This window comes from Carcharodon carcharias, chromosome 7 (assembly GCF_017639515.1).
Source record: "Carcharodon carcharias isolate sCarCar2 chromosome 7, sCarCar2.pri, whole genome shotgun sequence".
Classification (NCBI taxonomy): Eukaryota; Metazoa; Chordata; class Chondrichthyes; order Lamniformes; family Lamnidae; genus Carcharodon; species Carcharodon carcharias.
In genome coordinates, this window is record NC_054473.1 from 5,277,371 (window position 1) to 5,296,884 (window position 19,514).

At 45.9% G+C, this 19,514-nt stretch overlaps 1 protein-coding gene across 1 annotated transcript in view; it reads right to left on the reverse strand.

The window, feature by feature from the left end:
• Window positions 1-19,514, reverse strand: part of LOC121279727 (laminin subunit beta-1-like) — a 228,622-nt gene that overhangs the window by 118,723 nt on the left and 90,385 nt on the right. The window contains exons 9-13 of the mRNA XM_041190979.1: window positions 14,231-14,419; window positions 12,974-13,153; window positions 9,583-9,695; window positions 5,710-5,789; window positions 1,461-1,694 (exon numbers count right to left, since the gene is read on the reverse strand). Coding sequence (XP_041046913.1) covers window positions 1,461-1,694; window positions 5,710-5,789; window positions 9,583-9,695; window positions 12,974-13,153; window positions 14,231-14,419 — 796 coding nt within the window. The remainder of the gene's footprint in view (window positions 1-1,460; window positions 1,695-5,709; window positions 5,790-9,582; window positions 9,696-12,973; window positions 13,154-14,230; window positions 14,420-19,514) is intronic.

Here is a 19,514-nt window from a genome sequence, read left to right on the forward strand (position 1 = left end):
GCAAAGTCCTTTGAGCTCACCTGCAATATTTCAATAACTTTTGCTGAGATTGCCCTTGCGCAATGTCCTTTGCAATGGGTAGAAGGGAGCACCAGCTGAACTTGCAAGTTCAGTCCCACAGAGTGGTGAGTACAACACTGGACACTAACATGAATATTTAATAAAGAGTGAACAAAAAAAAACACAACATTGTTTCTTCCAAAATAAAGGAAATTTCCCTTACACCCCTGTAACCATGAGGTGTGCCAGTACACTTAGCTCTCTGTCTAAGCCAGCGTCAATAAATATCAATGATGCCCAGATGAATAAAGTGAAACCAATTAAATTTGAAATAATTGCAAATGACATATAATTTTGAAAAACACCTTTGTGTTCTCAAGTCTTATGTTAATGGAAACGTAGTTGGACAAGAACATTATGGCCGGAATGATGTTCCCTGTTTGTCCACGAGGCTCTTTAGTAGTCCAACCGTACCTGCAGCGTTGTCAGCTGGTGGCAGGGTTCTCTTGTCACTGAATCGCTAACGTTTTCCACATACACCGCCAGCACTTAGAATTTTAATTGTAATCGCTTGGGAAATGAGGGAGAGCAGAAGTGGCGCATGGTTCCACTTACAATGTTGAGAACGGTTCACTGTTGACCAAATCCCAGCCACTGTCACACACACACTCAGGCAGGTACATGTATACAAACACCTACATGCATGTACAGAGACATAGACACACACGTGAACACATACACAGCCTGATGGGCAAAGACCTATCATTACCCCAATGGAAATTATCAAAAAGAAACACAAAAATCACAAAACAGGCCTTTCAATCCAATGAGCCCGTTCTTCCACAGTGACATGCGATTTCCCCAATTTCTAGCTGCCTCTTGAACAACTCCAGAGTTTTTGCCCCCACTCCCCTCCCAAGAGGTATCACTCTAGCTGATGAAGGGTCCCTTGACGTCAATCTTGATCCTACCTATCCCCCATTTTTACCTGTGAGTCTTTGTCCTACAGTCTGATTTCAATTCTCTGTTCCATTTACCTCAATCTCTATCTCATTCACAGCTTGTTACCTTATAATTACATCCTCCCATCAATGGGAGTGCTGCAGCACCCCTGCTGGTAGGAAGGGGTAATAACAGTGTGACAAGTTTACATAGGTATTTTCCACTCTAGATGCAGACACAGGAAATTATAACGATAATATAAAAATAATATAAAAATGGCTTAAATTATTTAACAGAGACTCTTTTAAAATATACACAGTTGAATAAATAGATTCTGTTTGCTATAAAATAGACAGTTTGCTGGAAGTCCTGGGGAGATGCCTTAGTGTCAACAGGCACTCTGATAAATCACTCTGATAAATCAGCGCTGATGCATTAGTGTCAACAGGCACTCTGATAAAACTCCCATCTATGTGCACCTCCGCTGCCCACTTTATATAAATCTACCCACCACTAACAAATTCCGGGCAACAACTGGATGGATTATGCTGGCACAGCCTGGCACAGTGTGGCACAGCCTGATGGGTTCCTTACTTACAGGGAGATGGTCAGTTGGTGAACGAGGTTCTGCCTTCTCAGCCTCATACGTGTAGAAATCAAGCGGCATACAGAAGAAGCCTGGCTCTACCTCCTGGCACTGCCTGCTGATGATGTTGGGCCGACAGTCACACTGTCCATTCCCCATGGAGCACCTGACAAGAAGGGGCCAGACATTGTTATGAACCAATGCTTCAGGTCTTGATCACACAGTTACATTGAATTTACAGTACAGAAACTGCTCTGTGCCAGTGTTAATTCTGCATACAAGACTGTTCCCCACCCTACTTCATTTTAGCCTATCACCAAAACCTATTCCCTTCTCCCGATTTGCTTGTCTAACTCCCCCTTCAATGTACCTGTACAATTCCCCTAAACCTCTCCGTGTGGTAGCGAGTTCCACAATCTCACCACTCTCTGGGTCAAGAGCTTTCCCCTGAATTCCCTGTTTGATATATTAATGACTATCTTTATGACTTTCCCACCAGTGGAAACATTTTCTTTGTGCCTATCCTATCAAATCCCTTTATAATTTTATCTATCTCTATCAGGTCACCCATCAGCTTTCTCTCTTTTAGAGAAAAGAGGTCCAGCCTGTTCAGTCTTTCCTGTAGCCACTCAGTTCTCTTGTGAATCTTCTTAGCATCTTCCCCAGTGTCTCTACGTCCCTTTTGCAATATAGAGACCAGGATTATTCATAGCACTGGAACACACTGCAAATGTCAACAAAAAAGTAGAATACTGTGTGTAGTATTAGGGTTTGCGAAGGTTAATGTGTGAGACTGTTTAAAAAGCACCTCCCATAATGATGATGTAAGAGAACACATGACAAGGATTCGAGGGGGCGAATGTCCATAGCCTCAGCAGTGTGACATCCCTACATGGATCACTGTACATGGTTCAGTTGTACAAAATAAACCAGTTGTTGTTTGAACATACTAGTGTCTCAGTAATCATTCCAAAACCAGACTAACCAACATACAACATGGTGAAGAAAATCCCAATCCAGTGATTGTCGGCTTCCAGTCAGAAAACCAAGCAAAGGTCATGGAACCGGTGAGCAACCTTTAAAAAGGGTAAAAATCAATTTTAACGAGGCACTGGGCAGGTAGCACCGGGAAAAGCAGATCCCTCGAAAGGACAGGTTACGGAAAACCTTGCAGTCAGGGTCCGATGTCAGCACCATTACACATGGGGACCACAAGACACCACAAGGAAATGGGGCATGTTAGTTACACCAAGCTCCAGGGAAAGGGAATGAAGAGATTATTGAAATAACTTGGAGCAAAGCAGTTTTTAACAGCTTTGTGGGATTCAATAAATAAATACCAAGTCTAGCTGAGCGATCCCACAGGGAGACTGACTGTAGTGGGTCTCGGTGAGAGGATAAACAGCGAGGGATAGCTTTAAACACAGGGAGCAAAATGTAAAACTTTGGGTGGAAAAGCCACGGACCCTAAATTTATGCTTCCTGAGAGGTTTGGACACATTGAAGGACCAAATCAAACTCCAAACTGGACACTTTGGGGAAAAAGATTCCTGTGGTTTCAAATCGCTTCAGGATTTGACAATAAGCCTGAAGCTGAACAGATCACCACATTACTCTACAAGAACATATGCAGATGATGTTATTGCAAGACCGGGCATCAGTGAGACTTCTGATAAATTTGAAGAAGTCTTAAAAGCCTTTGGTAACTATTTCAACCTGAGGAGCAATAAGTTTCAGAAAGGGCCAAATTCAACAAAAGGGTCTAGAAACCAGGTCAACCAGTAGATGCTTTTATTAATGACCTTTACAGACTGGCTTAAGGATGCTAGCAGTCAAAGAAGTCAAAAAATAGACATAGAATCGAGCCACACAATGTCAGCCTTTTCTTTGTGGGAAGAAAGCAAACTTATTGATAAACCAGGACAGGATGGGCCGAATGGCCACTTCTGCACTTTAACATTCTGTGATTCTGTGCTGGATCCTGAGGGGAACCAAGACATTGATCAGGTGGATTCCTCTCATCCTACCCAGGGCTAGATGTCCAGGACTATCTGGGAGTTCAAGAACGAGAGACTTTAAGGAGTCATCCCTTCAGAAGTAAGGATGGACAGAAAAAACAAACAAAGGGAAGAGGGAAAACTCAAGAAGCAAGAAGAGGGAGCACACAAAATGCCAAGAGAGGGATAAACCTGCAAAATTAAATAGAGAGGGAAATGTGATCGAGAAAAGTCTAACAGTAAAGAGAGGAAGAAAGGGATCAAGTCCCGATCCAGAGATTGGACCAAGGGAAAGGAAGATTAATAACCCAGAGGGATGACAATCAACTGAGATCTTATTTAGTACATACTTCAGAAGGTAACTATATGTAGAAAGAGGGGGATCTTATTATTCATCACAGATGACAATGAGTCATACATTTGGAAGAACCAAACATTGGTTCAGAAATGAATCAAGAACCAGATACTGGAGCTCTCAATGAAGACCGTCCAGTCACCAGAAAAGTATTCAAAAAGCGACTACTGATGTTCCCAGTCTGACAAGGACATGGTCAGCGAGAATTGTGAAGCTACTGACAGATTGAATCTGTGATGTCGGAGACTTGAGGGGTTTTGGGGTGGGGAGATGGATAGCACGTAAATATGAATGTAAAAAAAATGGACTATTAGTTGTATATAATAAACCAGTTGATGTTTGGACAGATCACCATCTCAGTCATTATTCCTCAGCTAGACCATACGACACTCTGAATGCTGGAAATCTGAAACATAAACAGAAAATGCCGGAAACCTTCAGCAGGTCTGGCAGCATCTGTGGAGACAGAAACAGAGTGTGGGATTTGCTGGCACCTGACACCGGTGAGCATCGGCACGGGTGGGATGGGAAAATCTGGACAGATGTTAAGAGTCAATGGCTGCACTAATTTTCCTGTCCTGCCCACTACGATGTCCGCCAGTGTCAGGGCCAGAAAATCCCGACCAGAGTTAAGGTCTCACATCTGTGACCTCCCACCAGGTAATAAAAGGTCACCCCCATCACGGCAGGTCTCAGACAGGCGGGTGGGAGGGAGGATTCACTGGCCTCGGCGCCAGTGGACAATGTGTTGGCTGGGATTCCTGCTCTCGCTTGTTAACCTGTGAGCCTTGCTAAAAGTGAAGGTGCGCTTGTGCCTGAGGGATTGGGTTAGCTGGGACCCCCATGTCTGACGATCCTGCAGACAAAACCACAAAGGATGAATGGGTGAAATGTTGGAGAATTGTCAATGTCTCTACAGCTGTGCCCAGATGTGAACAATGGTGAAGAATCAACAAAATAAAATAAAATACTTGCATTTAGGTGTTCCCTAAACTGACCTCACAATGATCTAAAGCGTTTTAAGCCCTTATTGAAGCAATACTTCAAAAATGAAGTATTTTTGAAATGTTATTGCAGTTCTAGGAAACAGAACCACCAATTTGCACACAGTAAGATCCCACAGACAGCAATGCGATGATGACAGACAAACTGTTTCAGTGATATTGGTTGGGGTATAGATATTGGTTAGGACACTGGGTAGAACTCCCCAGTTCTTCTTCAAATAGTGGGATCTTTTACCCTCCAATAGTGCAGCACTCCCTCACTGTTGACCCTCTGACAGTGCAGCACTCCCTCACTGTTGACTCTCTGACAGTGCAGCACTCCCTCGGTACTGACCCTCTGACAGTTCAGCACTCCCTCAGTACTGACCCTCTGACAGTGCAGCACTCCCTCAGTACTGACCCTCTGACAGTGCAGCACTCCCTCAGTACTGACCCTCTGACAGTGCAGCACTCCCTCAGTACTGACCCTCTGACAGTGCAGCACTCCCTCAGCACTGACCCTCTGACAGTGCAGCACTCCCTCAGCACTAACCCTCTGACAGTGCGGCACTCCCTCAGTACTGACCCTCTGACAGTGCGGCACTCCCTCAGTACTGACCCTCTGACAGTGCGGCACTCCCTCAGCACTGACCCTCTGACAGTGCAGCACTCCCTCGGTACTGACCCTCTGACACTGCGGCACTCCCTCAGTACTGACCCTCTGACAGGGCAGTGCTCCTTGGCATACTGGATGGATGTGGATGAGAAAAGGCAGCGCTAAAAGAAGGAAAGACTATTTTGATTAACCACTCCTGAGGAAGTTGTGAATTTTTGACAGTACAATACCTGTTATTGTAAGACCCTCCGAAGTCACATTCACACTGTCGGCAGCCTGCCATGTCATTGCTGAGTCCCCAGTGTTCTGGCTGTACGAAGAAAATGGGCAAAACCAGAAAATATTACACAGGCAAAGAGAGATACAAGTCAGTCTGACCCTTGGCAATGCGTTCCCACTCTCCACCCTCACCCGCTCTCAGAAACACGCGGTCCCCTCTCTCTAGTTTGGTTCTGTGCATTTCTGTCCTACTAGTCGTGGTTTAGTTAGTGATGGTCTAAGGGATTTAACTGATCAAGTCCCGTCCCAATCACTTCTTTTCTAATCTTTTCTCCGAAATAACATGGAATATATGGAAACAGGCCATTCAGCCCAAGCAATATGTGCTGATGTTTATACTCAATCAGACTCTCCTCCCATTCCAACACCCTCACCTCAGCCCCCTCAGCATATCTTTCTATCACCTTTTCTCTCATCTACTCTTCTAATTTCCTTTTGAGAGTATCTAATTGATTTCCCGCAACCAGTTCCTGTGGTCGTGAGTTTCACGTTCTAACCACTCTCTGAAAAAGAAATTTCTTCTTAATTCCCTGTTGGATTTATTTTTTATATTTATATTTATAAGTATATTTATAACCTCTAGTTTTGGATGACCCGTCACAAGTGAAAACGTTTATTCGTAACTATCTCGGGTTTCTGGCCTCTAATTCTCCCATAAGTGGAAACATTGTCCAGAATTTATTGGTGTAGGGTGATGGGGGTGCAACCCCCACCCCCCCCCAAGCAGTTGGTTGGTCCCAGGGCCACGTCTCATCAGCAGCAGCTCATTAATTGGCTCCCAGTGGGCCGGCCACTCCTACTGAGGACACCCATCACTCCCACGAGCTGCCGGCCATCCAAGAGCAGTGGCCACTATTGGGGCTGCACTGGAAGAGGAGCGTGCAGCAAGAACGTAAGAATTAGGAGCAGGAGTAGGCCATTCGGCCCCTCCAGCCTGTTCCAGCATTCAATAAGATCGTGGCTGATGTGATTGTGGCCTCAGCTCCACTTTCCTGCCTGTCCCCCCACCCCTCCCCATAACCCTTGGCTCCCTTGTAGATCAAATATCTGTCTAACTCAGCCTTGAACGTATGCAATGACCCAGCCTCCACTGCTCTCCGGGGAAGAGAATTCCATGGACTAATGACTCCCTGAGAGAAAAAATCCTCACTGAAATCTCATTAAGGCCCTGTACAGCTACAGCGACACTTCCCTGCTTTTATATTCCATTCCCCTCATAATAAACACTAACATTCCACTTCCCTTCCTAATCACTTGCTGTACCTGCATTCTAACCTTTAGTGATTCATGCTCCAGGACACCCAGATCCCTCTGTACCTCTGAATTCTGCAATCTCTCTCCATTTAAATAATTTGCTGCTTTTCTATTCTTCCTGACAAAGTGGACAAGTTCACAGTTCTCCCACATTTATACTCCATCTGTCACATTTTTGCCCACTCACTTAACCGATTTAAATCCTTTTGTAGACTCCGTGGGCTGGATTTTCATCGTAGAGATGAACTCAGGAGCCCTTTGAAAAATGGTCGGCAGGTCTTGATTCTGGGATTCCCGACCCCCCCACCCTGGGGTTTCCAGTTTTCAGGAGTGCCTATTAAGGGGGAGGGCTGGTTCTGGTGGCAAGTCCACACCCTGCACTCGTGACCTGGCCTGCCCATTGCAGCAATAGGCATGTCCTAGCCCTCAACAAATTTCCATGTAGTCGGGCCAGTTCTTCAGGGTTGTGGTACACAGCCCCTCAGAGGTGCCATGATCCACAGTTTGCACGAGGAACCTTTTGAAAGGTAAGTTCAGAATGTCCTGCTCAAGCCTCTCATGCCAATGTAAGGCCCCTCACTCACCCACGAGAGTGGTGCATGACCCCATGTGAAAGCATGCCACCACCCTCTATCACCCCTTATGCCAAGATATGCTCTCCGTTCACCCCCTAGGACCCCTCATGTCCCCTATGCCAAGCTATTGCACTTCCATGTAAATTTTTTTTACTCATTCATGGGATGTGGGCTTCGCTGGCTGGGCCAGCATTTTTTGCCCATCCCTAACTGGCCCTTGAGAAGGTGGGGGTGAGCTGCCTTCTTGAGCCGCTGCAGTCCATGTGATGTAGGTACACCCACAGTGCTGTTAGGGAGGGAGTTCCAGGATTTTGATTCAGCGACAGTGAAGGAACAGCGATATATTTCCAAGTCAGGATGGTGAGTGACTTGGAGGGGAACTTCCAGCTGCTGATGTTTCAATATATCTGCTGCTTTTGTCCTTCTAGTTGGTACTGGTTGTGGGTTTGGAAGGTGCTGTCTAAGGAGCCTTGGTGAATTCCTGTAGTGCATCTTGTAGAGGGTACACACTGCTGTTACTGTGCGTCGGTGCTGGAGGGAGTGAATGTTCATGGCTGTGGTGCCAATTAAGTGGGCTGCTTTGTCCTGGACGGTGTCAAGCTTCTTGAGAGTTGTGGGAGCTGCACTCATCCAGGCAAGTGGGGAGTATTCCATCACACTCCTGACTTGTGCCTTGTAGATGGTGGACAGGCTTTGGGGAGTCAGGAGGTGAGTTACTCATCGCAGGATTCCTAGCCTCTGACCTGCTCTTGTAGCCACAGTATTTATATGGCTAGTCCAGTTCAGTTTCTGATCAGTGGTAACCCCCAAGATGTTGATAGTGGGAGATTCAGTGATGGTAATGTCATTGAATGTCAAGGGGTGATGGTTGGATTCTATCTTGTTGGAGATGGTCATTGTCTGGCACTTGTGTGGCATGAATGTTACCTGCCACTTGTCAGCCCAAACCTGGATATTGTCCAGGTCTTGTTGCATTTGGACATGGACAATTCAGTATCTGAGGAGTCGCAAATGGTGCTGAACATTGTGCAATCATCAGTGAACATTTCTGACCTTATGATGGAAGAAAGGTCATTGATGAAGCAGCTGAAGATGGTTGGACCTAGGTCACTACCCTGAGGTATACACTTCTTAGAAGCATTGATAACATTCCACTTTGATAAAAAAAAAACTCTTTCCTACAGCTCAATCAAAGTGTCAATCATCCAAACCCTTTAAAGTTTCAATAGCAGAAACTATAAGCACTTGAAACCTCTTTCTGTTGTGTTAATAAACATTGCAAAATTGGCAGCATAGATCAGGGAGCCAGAGCTGTCAATCAAGCAATGTTTTCCCTGAGGCTCAGGTGTTTTAACAGGCTAATGGATTTCTGGCTGTGCCTAGAAATTATTTTGAAGAACAGCAGGGGAGGTCTTCCCCATGTCCAGCCAACATTTATCCCTCAATCAACATCAATAAAGCAGATTATCTGGTCATTATCACATTGGAAACTTGCTGTGTGCAAATTGGTTTTTGCTTTTTAGCATTGCAAAATACATTTTTGGGTGTAAAGTGCTTGGAGGTGACCTGAGGTCATGAAAGGTGCTACAAAAATGTAGATCTTTCTTTTTTTAAAATCTCATTCTTTCCACCCTGCAATTTTCAAAGATTGTCTTGATACACTGTTTATTGGAGACACTGGACTGGTTGTGTATAAATCCAATAGAGAGTCTGGTGCTCACAACTGAACGCAGATACTTCAGATCGAGTATTCAACAGATCATCCTCCGACATTTCCACCAACTCCAACATGATGCCACCATCAAACTCATCAATAAAATAAAAACCCATGGTGTAGGGGGTAACATATTGGCATGGATAGAGGATTGGTTAGCTGACAGAAAGCAGAGAGATGGAATAAGTAGGTCTTTTTCTGGTTGGCAGGATGTGATGAGTGGTGTGATGAGCGCAGAAGCCCAGCGCTGATTAAATACCCCATTCTGCCCCAATGCTTACCAGACATAGGTCACAATGACGTCCTGTCACATATCTCTTGCAAAAACAGTCCCCACTGATCTGGTCACATGGAGCTTCACTCATTATAATCCCCCGGGGGTCACACCTACAGGCTGGGATAAACAGAGCACTTATTACAATAGTGAAGACACTCACATTTATAGAGTAATTATCATATTGAAAAGACCAATGGAATATTGGCTTTTAACTCAAGGGGTCAGAAAATAAAAGTGAGCAAGTTAAAGTTCAGTTGTACAGAGACTTGGACAGACCCCATCTGGAGTAACTGGGTTCAGTTCTGGGCACCGCACCTCAGGAAGGAGATATTGGCTTTGGAGGGGAAGAGGGTTGGGGGAAGGGTGGAGCACAGATTCACCAGAATGATGCCAGGACTAAACGAGTTAAATTATGAGGACAGGGCACCTACATTAGGCTTGTAATCCCTGAATATAGAATGTTGAAGGGGGATAGAATTGATGTTAGTTAAACAATAAAGGAACTTGATGGGATATTTAGAGAGAACCTGTTTCCTCTAGAGTGGGGAGTCCAGGACAAGGGCTCAGAGCTCTGACTCTCTTCTGTGGATTTTGGGGCTTAATGGGAGCTTTCACTGCTCCTTCAATGCTCATATATCCTTCCTGAGGTGCTGTGGCCACAACTGAACGCAGATACTTCAGATCGAGTATTCAACAGATCATCCTCCGCCATTTCCACCAACTCCAACATGATGCCACCACCAAACCCATCTTCCCATCCCCTCCTGATAAGGTAACGTGTTAAAGGTTATTGCAGGAAATAAAAGCTCATGGTGTAGGAGTAACATACTGGCATGGACAGAAGATTGGCTGGCTAACAGGAAGCTGAGAGTTGGCATAAATAGGTCTTTTTCTGGTTGACAGGATGTGATGAGTGGTGGGCCACAGGGATCAGTGCTGGGGCCTCAGCTTTTTACAATTTATATAAATGATTTGATTGAAGGAACCAAAGGAATGGTTGCTAAATTTGCTGATGACACAAAGGTAGGCAGGAAAGTAAATTGTGTAGAGGGCATAAGGAGGCTACAAAAGAACATAGATGGGTTAAGTGAGTGGACAAAGATCTGGCAAATGCAGTATAATGTGGGAAAATGTGAAATTGTCCATTTTGGGAGGAAGAATAAAAAAACAGCATATTATCTAAATGGTGAGAGATTACAGAGCTCTGACATTCAGAGGGATCTGGGTGTCCTAGTGCATGAATCACAAAAGGTTAGTATGCAGGTACAGCAGGTAATTAGGGAAGCTAATAGAATGTTATCATTTATTGTGAGTGGAATTGATTACAAAAGTAGGGAGGTTATGCTTCAGTTGTACAGGACACTGGTGAGACCACATCTGGAGTACAGTGTACAGTATTGGTCACCTTATTTAAGGAAAGATGTAAATGTGTTGGAAGCAGTTCAGAGAAGGTTTACTCGACTAATGCCAGGAATGGGTGGTTTGTCTTATGAGGAAAGGCTGGACAGGTTAGGTTTGTATCCACTGGAGTTTAGAAGAGTGAGAGGTGACTTGATTGAAACATATAAGATCCTGAGGGATCTTGTCAGGGTGGATGTGGGGAGGATGTTTACCCTTGTGGGAGAATCTAGAACTAGGGGTCATTGTTTAAAAATAAAGGGTCACCCATTTAAAACAGAGATGAGGAGAAATGTTTTCTCTCAGAGGGTAGTGAGTCTTTGGAACTCTCTTCCTCAAAAGACAGTGGAAGCAGAGTCTTTGGACATTTTTAAGGCAGAACTAAATAGATTCTTGATTAACAAGGGGGTGAAAGATTATCAGGGGTAGGCAGGAATATTGAGGTTACAGATCAGCCATGATCTTATTGAATGGCAGAGCAGGCTTGAGGGGCTGAGTGGCCTACTCCTGCTCCTAATTCATATGTTTGAAGGTCCCGTCTCAGCATTCCAAAGGGACATTTCCTTCTCTGACACCCTGGTCCACTTCCCTATCACCTCCAGCAATCCATCTCCTTCCCATAACACCTTTCCAATGTAAGTGCAGGAGGTATAACACCTGTCCTTTTAAGTCTTCCTCACCTTTCAAGGTCCCAAACACTCCTTCCAGGTGAAGTGGTGATTTAAATGTACCTCTTTCAATTTACTACACTGTATTTGCTGATCACTATGGCCATTGGCCTCTATGATTATTGTCTGTACTGTCCCGCTAGTTTTTAGTGATTGGTGTACATGGACACTTAAATCTCTCTGCTCCTCCACAACTCCCAGTCTCTCACCATTAGGAACTTAATCCCATTTATCTTTCTCACATCCACAATGAATGACCTCGCACATCCCCCACAATGAACTCCATCAGATACAGTTTGGTCCACTCTCTGAATCATAAATGAATGAAGTGAAAAGTTGAGGCTCCAGTGCAGATCCCCGCAGGACATCCAGTTTCAAATATGGGGATAATTGACCCCAAATAAAAAAAAACATTCAGGCACACTTCTCATTTCCCCTTAAGCGGCCCCCAACCTCTGGCCTCGATTTTTCGCCCTGTTCTGTAGGACCCACCACAAGGGATGAGGTAGACCAGCCAATAGTTCCACTGACTCTTGGCGGGACTGGAAGATCCTCATGGTGGGCAGAGGGCAGAAAATCCTGGCCTCTGATATCCTCACCACTTTACCAGGTGCTATCACATGCCCCTTGTTCACATGCCTGGTACTCTCTCCCTCACGCTGGGGAAATATGCACAGCAGACTCGAAGACAGCAGCCCTTTACTGACTGCTGGTCAATTTGATTTTATTCTTTCATGGGATGCTGTTGTTGCTGGTAAGGTCAGCATTTGTTGCCCATCCTTGAATTTCCCTTGAAAGGAGTGGCTTGCTTGGCCATCTCAGAAGGCATTTAAGAATCAACCACATTACTGTGGGTCTGGAGTCACATATAGGCCAGACCGGGTAAGGACAGCAGATTTCCTTCCCTAAAGGACATTAGTGACCCAGATGGGTTTTTACAACAATCGATAATAGTTTCATGGTCACCATTACTGAGACTAGCTTTATCTTCCAGATTTATTAACTGTGGTGGGATTTGAACCATGTCCCCAGAACATTAGCTGGGCCTCTGGATTACTAGCCAAGTGACATTACCATCGTGTCACTGTCTCCCCTGAATTGGTTCCCAATAATGGGGCCAGGGAACTCATGCCCCAGTAATACACGGGCACCAGTGGCACAGCTCTCAGCTCATCTTACCTGTGCAATGCCAGGGCAAATCCAAGCACCTGGATACAGGGTTATTGCCAACAGTCCAGACCTGCCAATTACTGGTGTCACTGCTCACTACTGCATTAATCTGGGGTATTGAAGAGTTTGACTGTTGCCTACATGGAGAAATGTACGTACCCTGACAGCCCTGTGGGTTGTCTACGCTCAGACCATAGAAACCCTCCTTGCAGTGGTCACAACGGGCACTCCGCACATTCTCCTTGCAACGGCACTGCCCACCGATGATGGCAAAGTCCAGGTCGGTATCGCTGTCACAAATGCCACCCTCCAAGGAGCCAACAGGGTCACAATCACACGCTGCAGAAGACAGAGAGGAACATCAGTTGGGTGACACACAGTGGGGAGGAGATTCTAACCATCAGCCAGAATGGTGTTATGACGGCTGCTGATTGATGTCCATCATTTACCGCCATTCCCCCACTACAGAGTCCCTGTTGAAAGCTAAAAGTGCTCCCTGTATGACTTCACCAAAGAAACAATGGCAGAAGATTGGAGTTGAGGCCCTGATCAGATCAGCCATGATCTTAGTGAATGGAGAGCAGGCTTGAAGGGCTGAATGGTCTACTCCTGCTCCTGTTTGTTATGTCCTTATCCAAAATAAGATCATTGGACAACAATGGTTTCCAGACAAACTTCTTCAATACACAAAGCAGCTCCTATTTCTCAGTGCAGTGTGCATCACATTCTGAGGGATTAGGGGGAGGACTTTAGAAGGATGAGTTATCTGACTGATATATACAAAATCCTGAAGGGCTTTGACAGGGTAGATCCTGAGAAAATGTTTCCACTGGTCGGGGAATCTTAGACATGGGGGCACAGTCTCAGAATAAAGGATAAATCATTTCAGATGGAGATGAAGAGAAATTTCTTCACTCCAAGGGTTGTGGATCTTTGTGAATTCTCTACCCCAGAGGGTTGTGGATATATGGTCATTGAGTTTAAGGTGGAGGTCAACAGATTTTTGGATACTAAGGGGATCAATCGATTGTAGGGGACGGACAGGAAAGTGGCGCTCACATCAAAGATCAGCCACGATCATAATGAATTTCCTATTCCAATTCTTATAAACTGGGCTTGGGGAGCAGCAGCAGCTTTGAGCTGGATGCTGGTTGGCAGGGAACTGGGCAGAAACTGTTACAGGCACAGTCGAGGGTCACGACTGAGGGAGTGCTGCCTTGTTGGAGGGTCAATACTGAGGGAGTGCTGCATTGCCAGAGGGTCAGTACTGAGGGAGTGCTGCACTGTCAGAGGGTCAGTACTGAGGGAGTGCTGCACTGTCAGAGGGTCAGTACTGAGGGAGTGTTGCACTGTCAGAGGGTCAGTACTGAGAGAGCTTTGCACTGTTGGTGTGACTGTCTTTTAGGTAACACTTACGGATACAGGCGTTCTCGGAGCGGATGTCTGCACTGGGATTGCGGTAATAAAAGGGTTTACACAGCTCACAGTTCCTGCCCATCGTGTTGTGTTGACAATCTTCACATACACCTCCACTCAGGCTTCCCGTGGCAATGTACACAGCCATGTCGAAATGACAACTGGTAGCGTGGTTGTTACAGTTACACTCTGAGGGGAGAAATCAACAATCAGAATGTTGAACAGAACTTAGAATCTAAATGGTACAGTTTCCAGCAGTGTGTGTTAACAGTGTTTGAAGGTGACAGGACAAGTTGAGAAGGTTGGTATAACAGCACATAGCATCCTGACTTTATTAATTAAAGAATGGAAAAGAACAAGCACAATAGCAAGGAAGTTACTCTAAACCGTTAGGCCTCAGATCGAGTATTGCATTTAATTCCGGGCTCCACATTTTAGGAAGAAGATCAGGGCCTTGGAGAAGAGAACGTTCCAGGGATGAGGGATTTCAGTTAAGACAGAGAGACCAGTGAAGCTGGGATTGGTCTCCTTAAGAGCAGAGGAGATTGAGGGGGAGATTTAATAGAGGCGTTCAAAATCATGAAGGGTTTTGAGTAAAGAAGTAGAAATTGTTTCTAGTGACAGAGGGATTGGTAAGGTAAGGACACAGATCTGAAGATAATTGCCACAAAATCCATAGTGGGAGATGAGGAGAATTTTATCTTTACACAGTTGCTGTGATCTGGAAGGTGCTGCCTGAAAGGGCGGTGGAAGCAGATTCAATAATAACTTCCAACAAGGAATTGAATAAATACTTGAAAAGGGAAGATTTGCTGGAATATAGGGGGGATAGCAGAGGAGTAGGACTAACCGAATATCTCTTTGAAAGAGCTGGCATGATGGGCCAAATGGCCTCCTGCTGTGCTGTATGAATCTATTGTTCTATGAACTAAAATTAGTGAGCACTGAAAGAAAAGAATCATATTTAGATGGTCCTTCACACATCCGAAGGTGAATCAGTAAAAATGGATTTCTTTAAATTAATTGCAACAGTAATTGAGGTAACCTTTTCTTTAGTGGGTAATGTAAAACAGGTGATTATGAGTCAGGGCCCATTTTATATTTTATTCCTTTTCGTACCCATTGATGTCAATGTCACGATCTGAACAGATCCAGTAAAATGTCTCCATGGCCGATAGCTTACATAGTATTTGCCTCAATCAGTCCGTGCTCCACGTGAACTTCCTCGCAACACCCCCCCCCCACCATCATCTCCCCCCCATCCCCATCTCCTCTACTCCTCTCTCCCTCATGTGTTTACCCAGCTTCCCCTTAAATGTCTCTATCCTATTCACCTCAACCACACCCTGTGCGAGCGCGTTCCACACTCTCCCCGCTCTCTGGGTAAAGAAGTTTCTCAATTTCCTGTTGGGTCTTGCAGGCCCTGATCACTGCGCACAGCTGCCACATGAATATCTCCAGAATGTTTCCCCAAACTGCTCTCCCTGGACCCCGAGCCAGGCGCCCATCGCTCTGGGTGATGGAGGGGTTTCGATACCTGCCCTGCAGCAACTTGGTATCCTGTGTCCCCTTATCCTGCAGTCGTGGATTAATGTGAAATTATCTAAGGTTTCTAACCCACCTGCTGTTTTCTAGCTGTCCCCAGCCGTTGCTTTTCGAGGCCAAACAGCCCCAATTTTTCTTGCTATCTTTTGACTTAACACGACCACGGGGCCAAATTTCCTCAGGTTTCAGGTTAGGCCTAGACTATTTTGGGGATATTTCCACTGGTCAACACACCCCCTGCCCCCACACACCTTTCCAACGCAAATGGCAGTGAGGGTGGAGCCAGAGTATGAGACCACCCCCCACCCCCCACAACCCCCAATGCCAGGAGACCCTGCTCCTTTAAGTTGAGTCAAGTGGGGGGTTTAATCTGTTGAGTTGGTCTCTAGAAGGCTAATGTAGGAATCCATTCACAAACCTACTCTTGATTGTCCCCCAAAGGGACCTGGTGAGTCTCTTAATGTGCCTGATGCTGGTGTGTTAGAATGAAAAACAGTAATTGACTGGGAAATACGAGTTCTGGTCCAAACTGTTTTTCTCCTTCTGCATTGATTTCCACGTCTCTGCATGCTTTCAATTATGGCCTCTTGAATTTCCTCGATTTTAATTGTTCCATTGTCGGCCATGTCTTCAGCTGCCTGGGCCCTAAGTTCTGGAATTCCCTCCCTAAACCTCTCCACCTCTCTACTCTCCTCCTTTAAGATGCTCCGTAAAACCTGTCACTTTGACCAAGGTTTTGATCACCTGTCCTAATATCTCCAGATGTGGCTCAGTGTCGAGTGTTGTTGGATAATCCCTCCTGCAGAACACCTTGGGATATCTTTACTATTTAAAGACGATATAGAAGCGCAAGGTGCTGTTGACTGTGGAGTTTGGGAGACATCCCATAGTCCGAGTTGAAGCAGTTTGCTAACATAAAAGAGGCCCAATTACTGATAGTTACATTTCTCCCACTGCTCGTATTGTGATTGAAATCAGCTGAATTCTGCCTCTGGTGAAAACCAGTCTGGATTTTGCCAGAATCAATTGTCCTAATGGGCACTGTAACTGGATGACAGGATGGGTTCACTGCTCAAGGCATTGCCTGTGATTTGGGAGCAAAACTGGAAAACAGGGGGAAAAGCCTGGAAGCAAGAATGGTGTTGAGTCCGATTCACATCCTCATTGGCCAAGTGGTGAGCAGCCAGGGCCATTGGTGTCTGTCCCTGTGTCTGCTCCCTCATTTTACAAAAACCTTTCTCTACCTTCCCACAATCCAACCTTTCACAGCTGTCTCTAACTAACAATAGACTAGCGCAATGAACAGCCCATCACTGACAGGACATGGGCCCAGGTTACTTGCTGTGAACGGGGGAACCATCCATCCAGATTCTGACAGCACATCACAAACAGCGAACCTGCTGACTGACTGCTTCCAATTCCAGCCACCCCGAGGAACATCCGGCCTTGTTACATTGAATTGCACTTTGGTGTCTGGCAACTCACAGTTCACCTCCAAATAATTCACTTCAAATGTGCCTCTTTCCCAGATGACAGACTTAACCAGGTTTAAAGAATCATAGAATGGTTACAGTACAGAAGGAGGCCATTCAGCCCATTGTGCTTGTGCCAGGTTCACAGCCAGAACAACTCCAACATGCACCACATTGTTGAGATAACATGGAATGCTGAGCACAGAAACAGGCTGTTTAATTCAACTGGTCAATGCTGGTGTTTATGCTCCACACAAGCCTTCTCTCACTCCTCTTCATCTCATCCTATTGATTTACTCTACTATTCCTTCTTCCTCATCAAGGGAGCGATGACTCGCTGGGCTGCTGTGTCACACCACCAAAAGTGTATTGTTTTACAAAGCTGCTGATGAAGCTGTGGTTCAGTACGTCACTGTACAAAGAGAACAATTGTGCTGAGTGTCTGACGGAGTCAGAGTGAAAACCAAAGGCCAGCTGGTGCTGCCTGCTTCTCTCAGTAAAGCTGTTGTGCTGTCCCAGCCAGAGAGGTAAAATACAATGCTGTGGCTGGGCTTAACTAACTGTGTCCTTAAGGCCATGAAGTATTTATTGCTTCAAATAACAGATGCTGAGGCCAGTTAAAGGCTGTGCTGTTACACAGAGAAACAAGTCGATCAGTGCATGCTTGCAAATCTCTACCTTCAGGTCAATGACTGGCTTTCGTTTTTGTCTAAAGTGTGATGGGGGTTGACAGGGAGAGTGACAGGTGGGATGAGGTCGGAAGGACAAAACAGTAAAAACTGGGAAATAAGAACACTGAACCAGAGTGTGTTTTCCTTCTGGGAGGAGAGGGTGAGTGGTACAGTGACAGAGAGAAGGAGGTGGAGGGTCAGGGGGGTGAATGGGAGGGTGAGGGGGAGAATGAGGGGGTGGGGGGGTGGAGAGAGTGACAGGGATGGTGACAGGGAGGGTGAGCGGGAGGATGAGTGGGGGAGGGTGATAACGGAGAGTGATGGGGGAGTAATGGGAGTGTGACAGGGAGAGTGACAGTGAGGGTGATGGGGAGAGAGATGGGGAGAGTGACAGTGAGAATGAGGGGGGAGTAATGGGAGAGTGACAGTGAGAATGAGGGGGGAGTAATGGGAGAGTGACAGTGAGAATGAGGGGGGAGTAATGGGAGAGTGACAGTGAGAATGAGGGGGGAGTAATGGGAGAGTGACAGTGAGAATGAGGGGGGAGTAATGGGAGAGTGACAGTGAGAATGAGGGGGGAGTAATGGGAGTGTGACAGGGAGAGTGACAGTGAGAGTGACGGGGAGAGAGTTGGGGAGAGTGACAGTGAGAGTAACGGGGAGTAATGGGAGAGTGATAGGGAGAGTGACGGGGGAAGAGATGGGGAGAGAGATGGGGAGGGTGACAGCAGAGAGTGAGGGGGGAGTAATGGGAGAGTGACAGGGAGAGTGACAGTGAGGGTGATGGGGAGAGAGTTGGGGAGAGTGACAGTGAGAGTGACGGGGGAGTAATGGGAGAGTGACAGTGAGAGTGAGGGGGGAGTAATGGGAGAGTGATAGGGAGAGTGACGGAGGAAGAGATGGGGAGAGAGATGGGGAGGGTGACAGTGAGAGTAACGGGGAGTAATGGGAGAGTGTTAGATGTTTCATTATCTTTGGAGTTTGTGTTTTTTGATTGTATGAGGATATTTTTGCCTGTGACCTGCTGCTGACTGCCCACTGGGAACAAGTTCAAGCTCAGTTGTTTTCTCCATTTCATTCCTGGAATACTGAGTGCCTCACAGGGGGTTATTCATTTGATTTTAGCTGTGACTCTCCCCTTTGATATTTCCCACTCTCCCCTGGCTGGGAGACATCAATCTCTGGACTCTAGCCCTGGAATGGGACATGCTCAGAATACTGAAGTGTCCATGTTTCATTTTTGATTATCACTACAAGTCACCTTATTTACTTTGTATATCCTGGGTCCACTTGAATAATTACTGATCGGTACAAGAAAGGGAGGAATGAAGAAAGGAAAGCCAATTTCTGCACAGCAAGATCCCACAAACAGCTCTGGGTTAAATGACCAGATTATTTGTTTTAGTGATGTTGGTTGAGGGATAAATATTGGCCAGGACACCAGAAACAACTCCCCTGCTCCTCTTCAAAAGAGAGTCATGAGATTTTTATATCCCCCTGAGAGGTCTGACATGGCCCTGGTTTAATGTCTCATCCGAAAGAATTTTGCCCTTGACGGGCCCCGCTGACATTTTAATTGGGTGGGTCAATTAAGGCC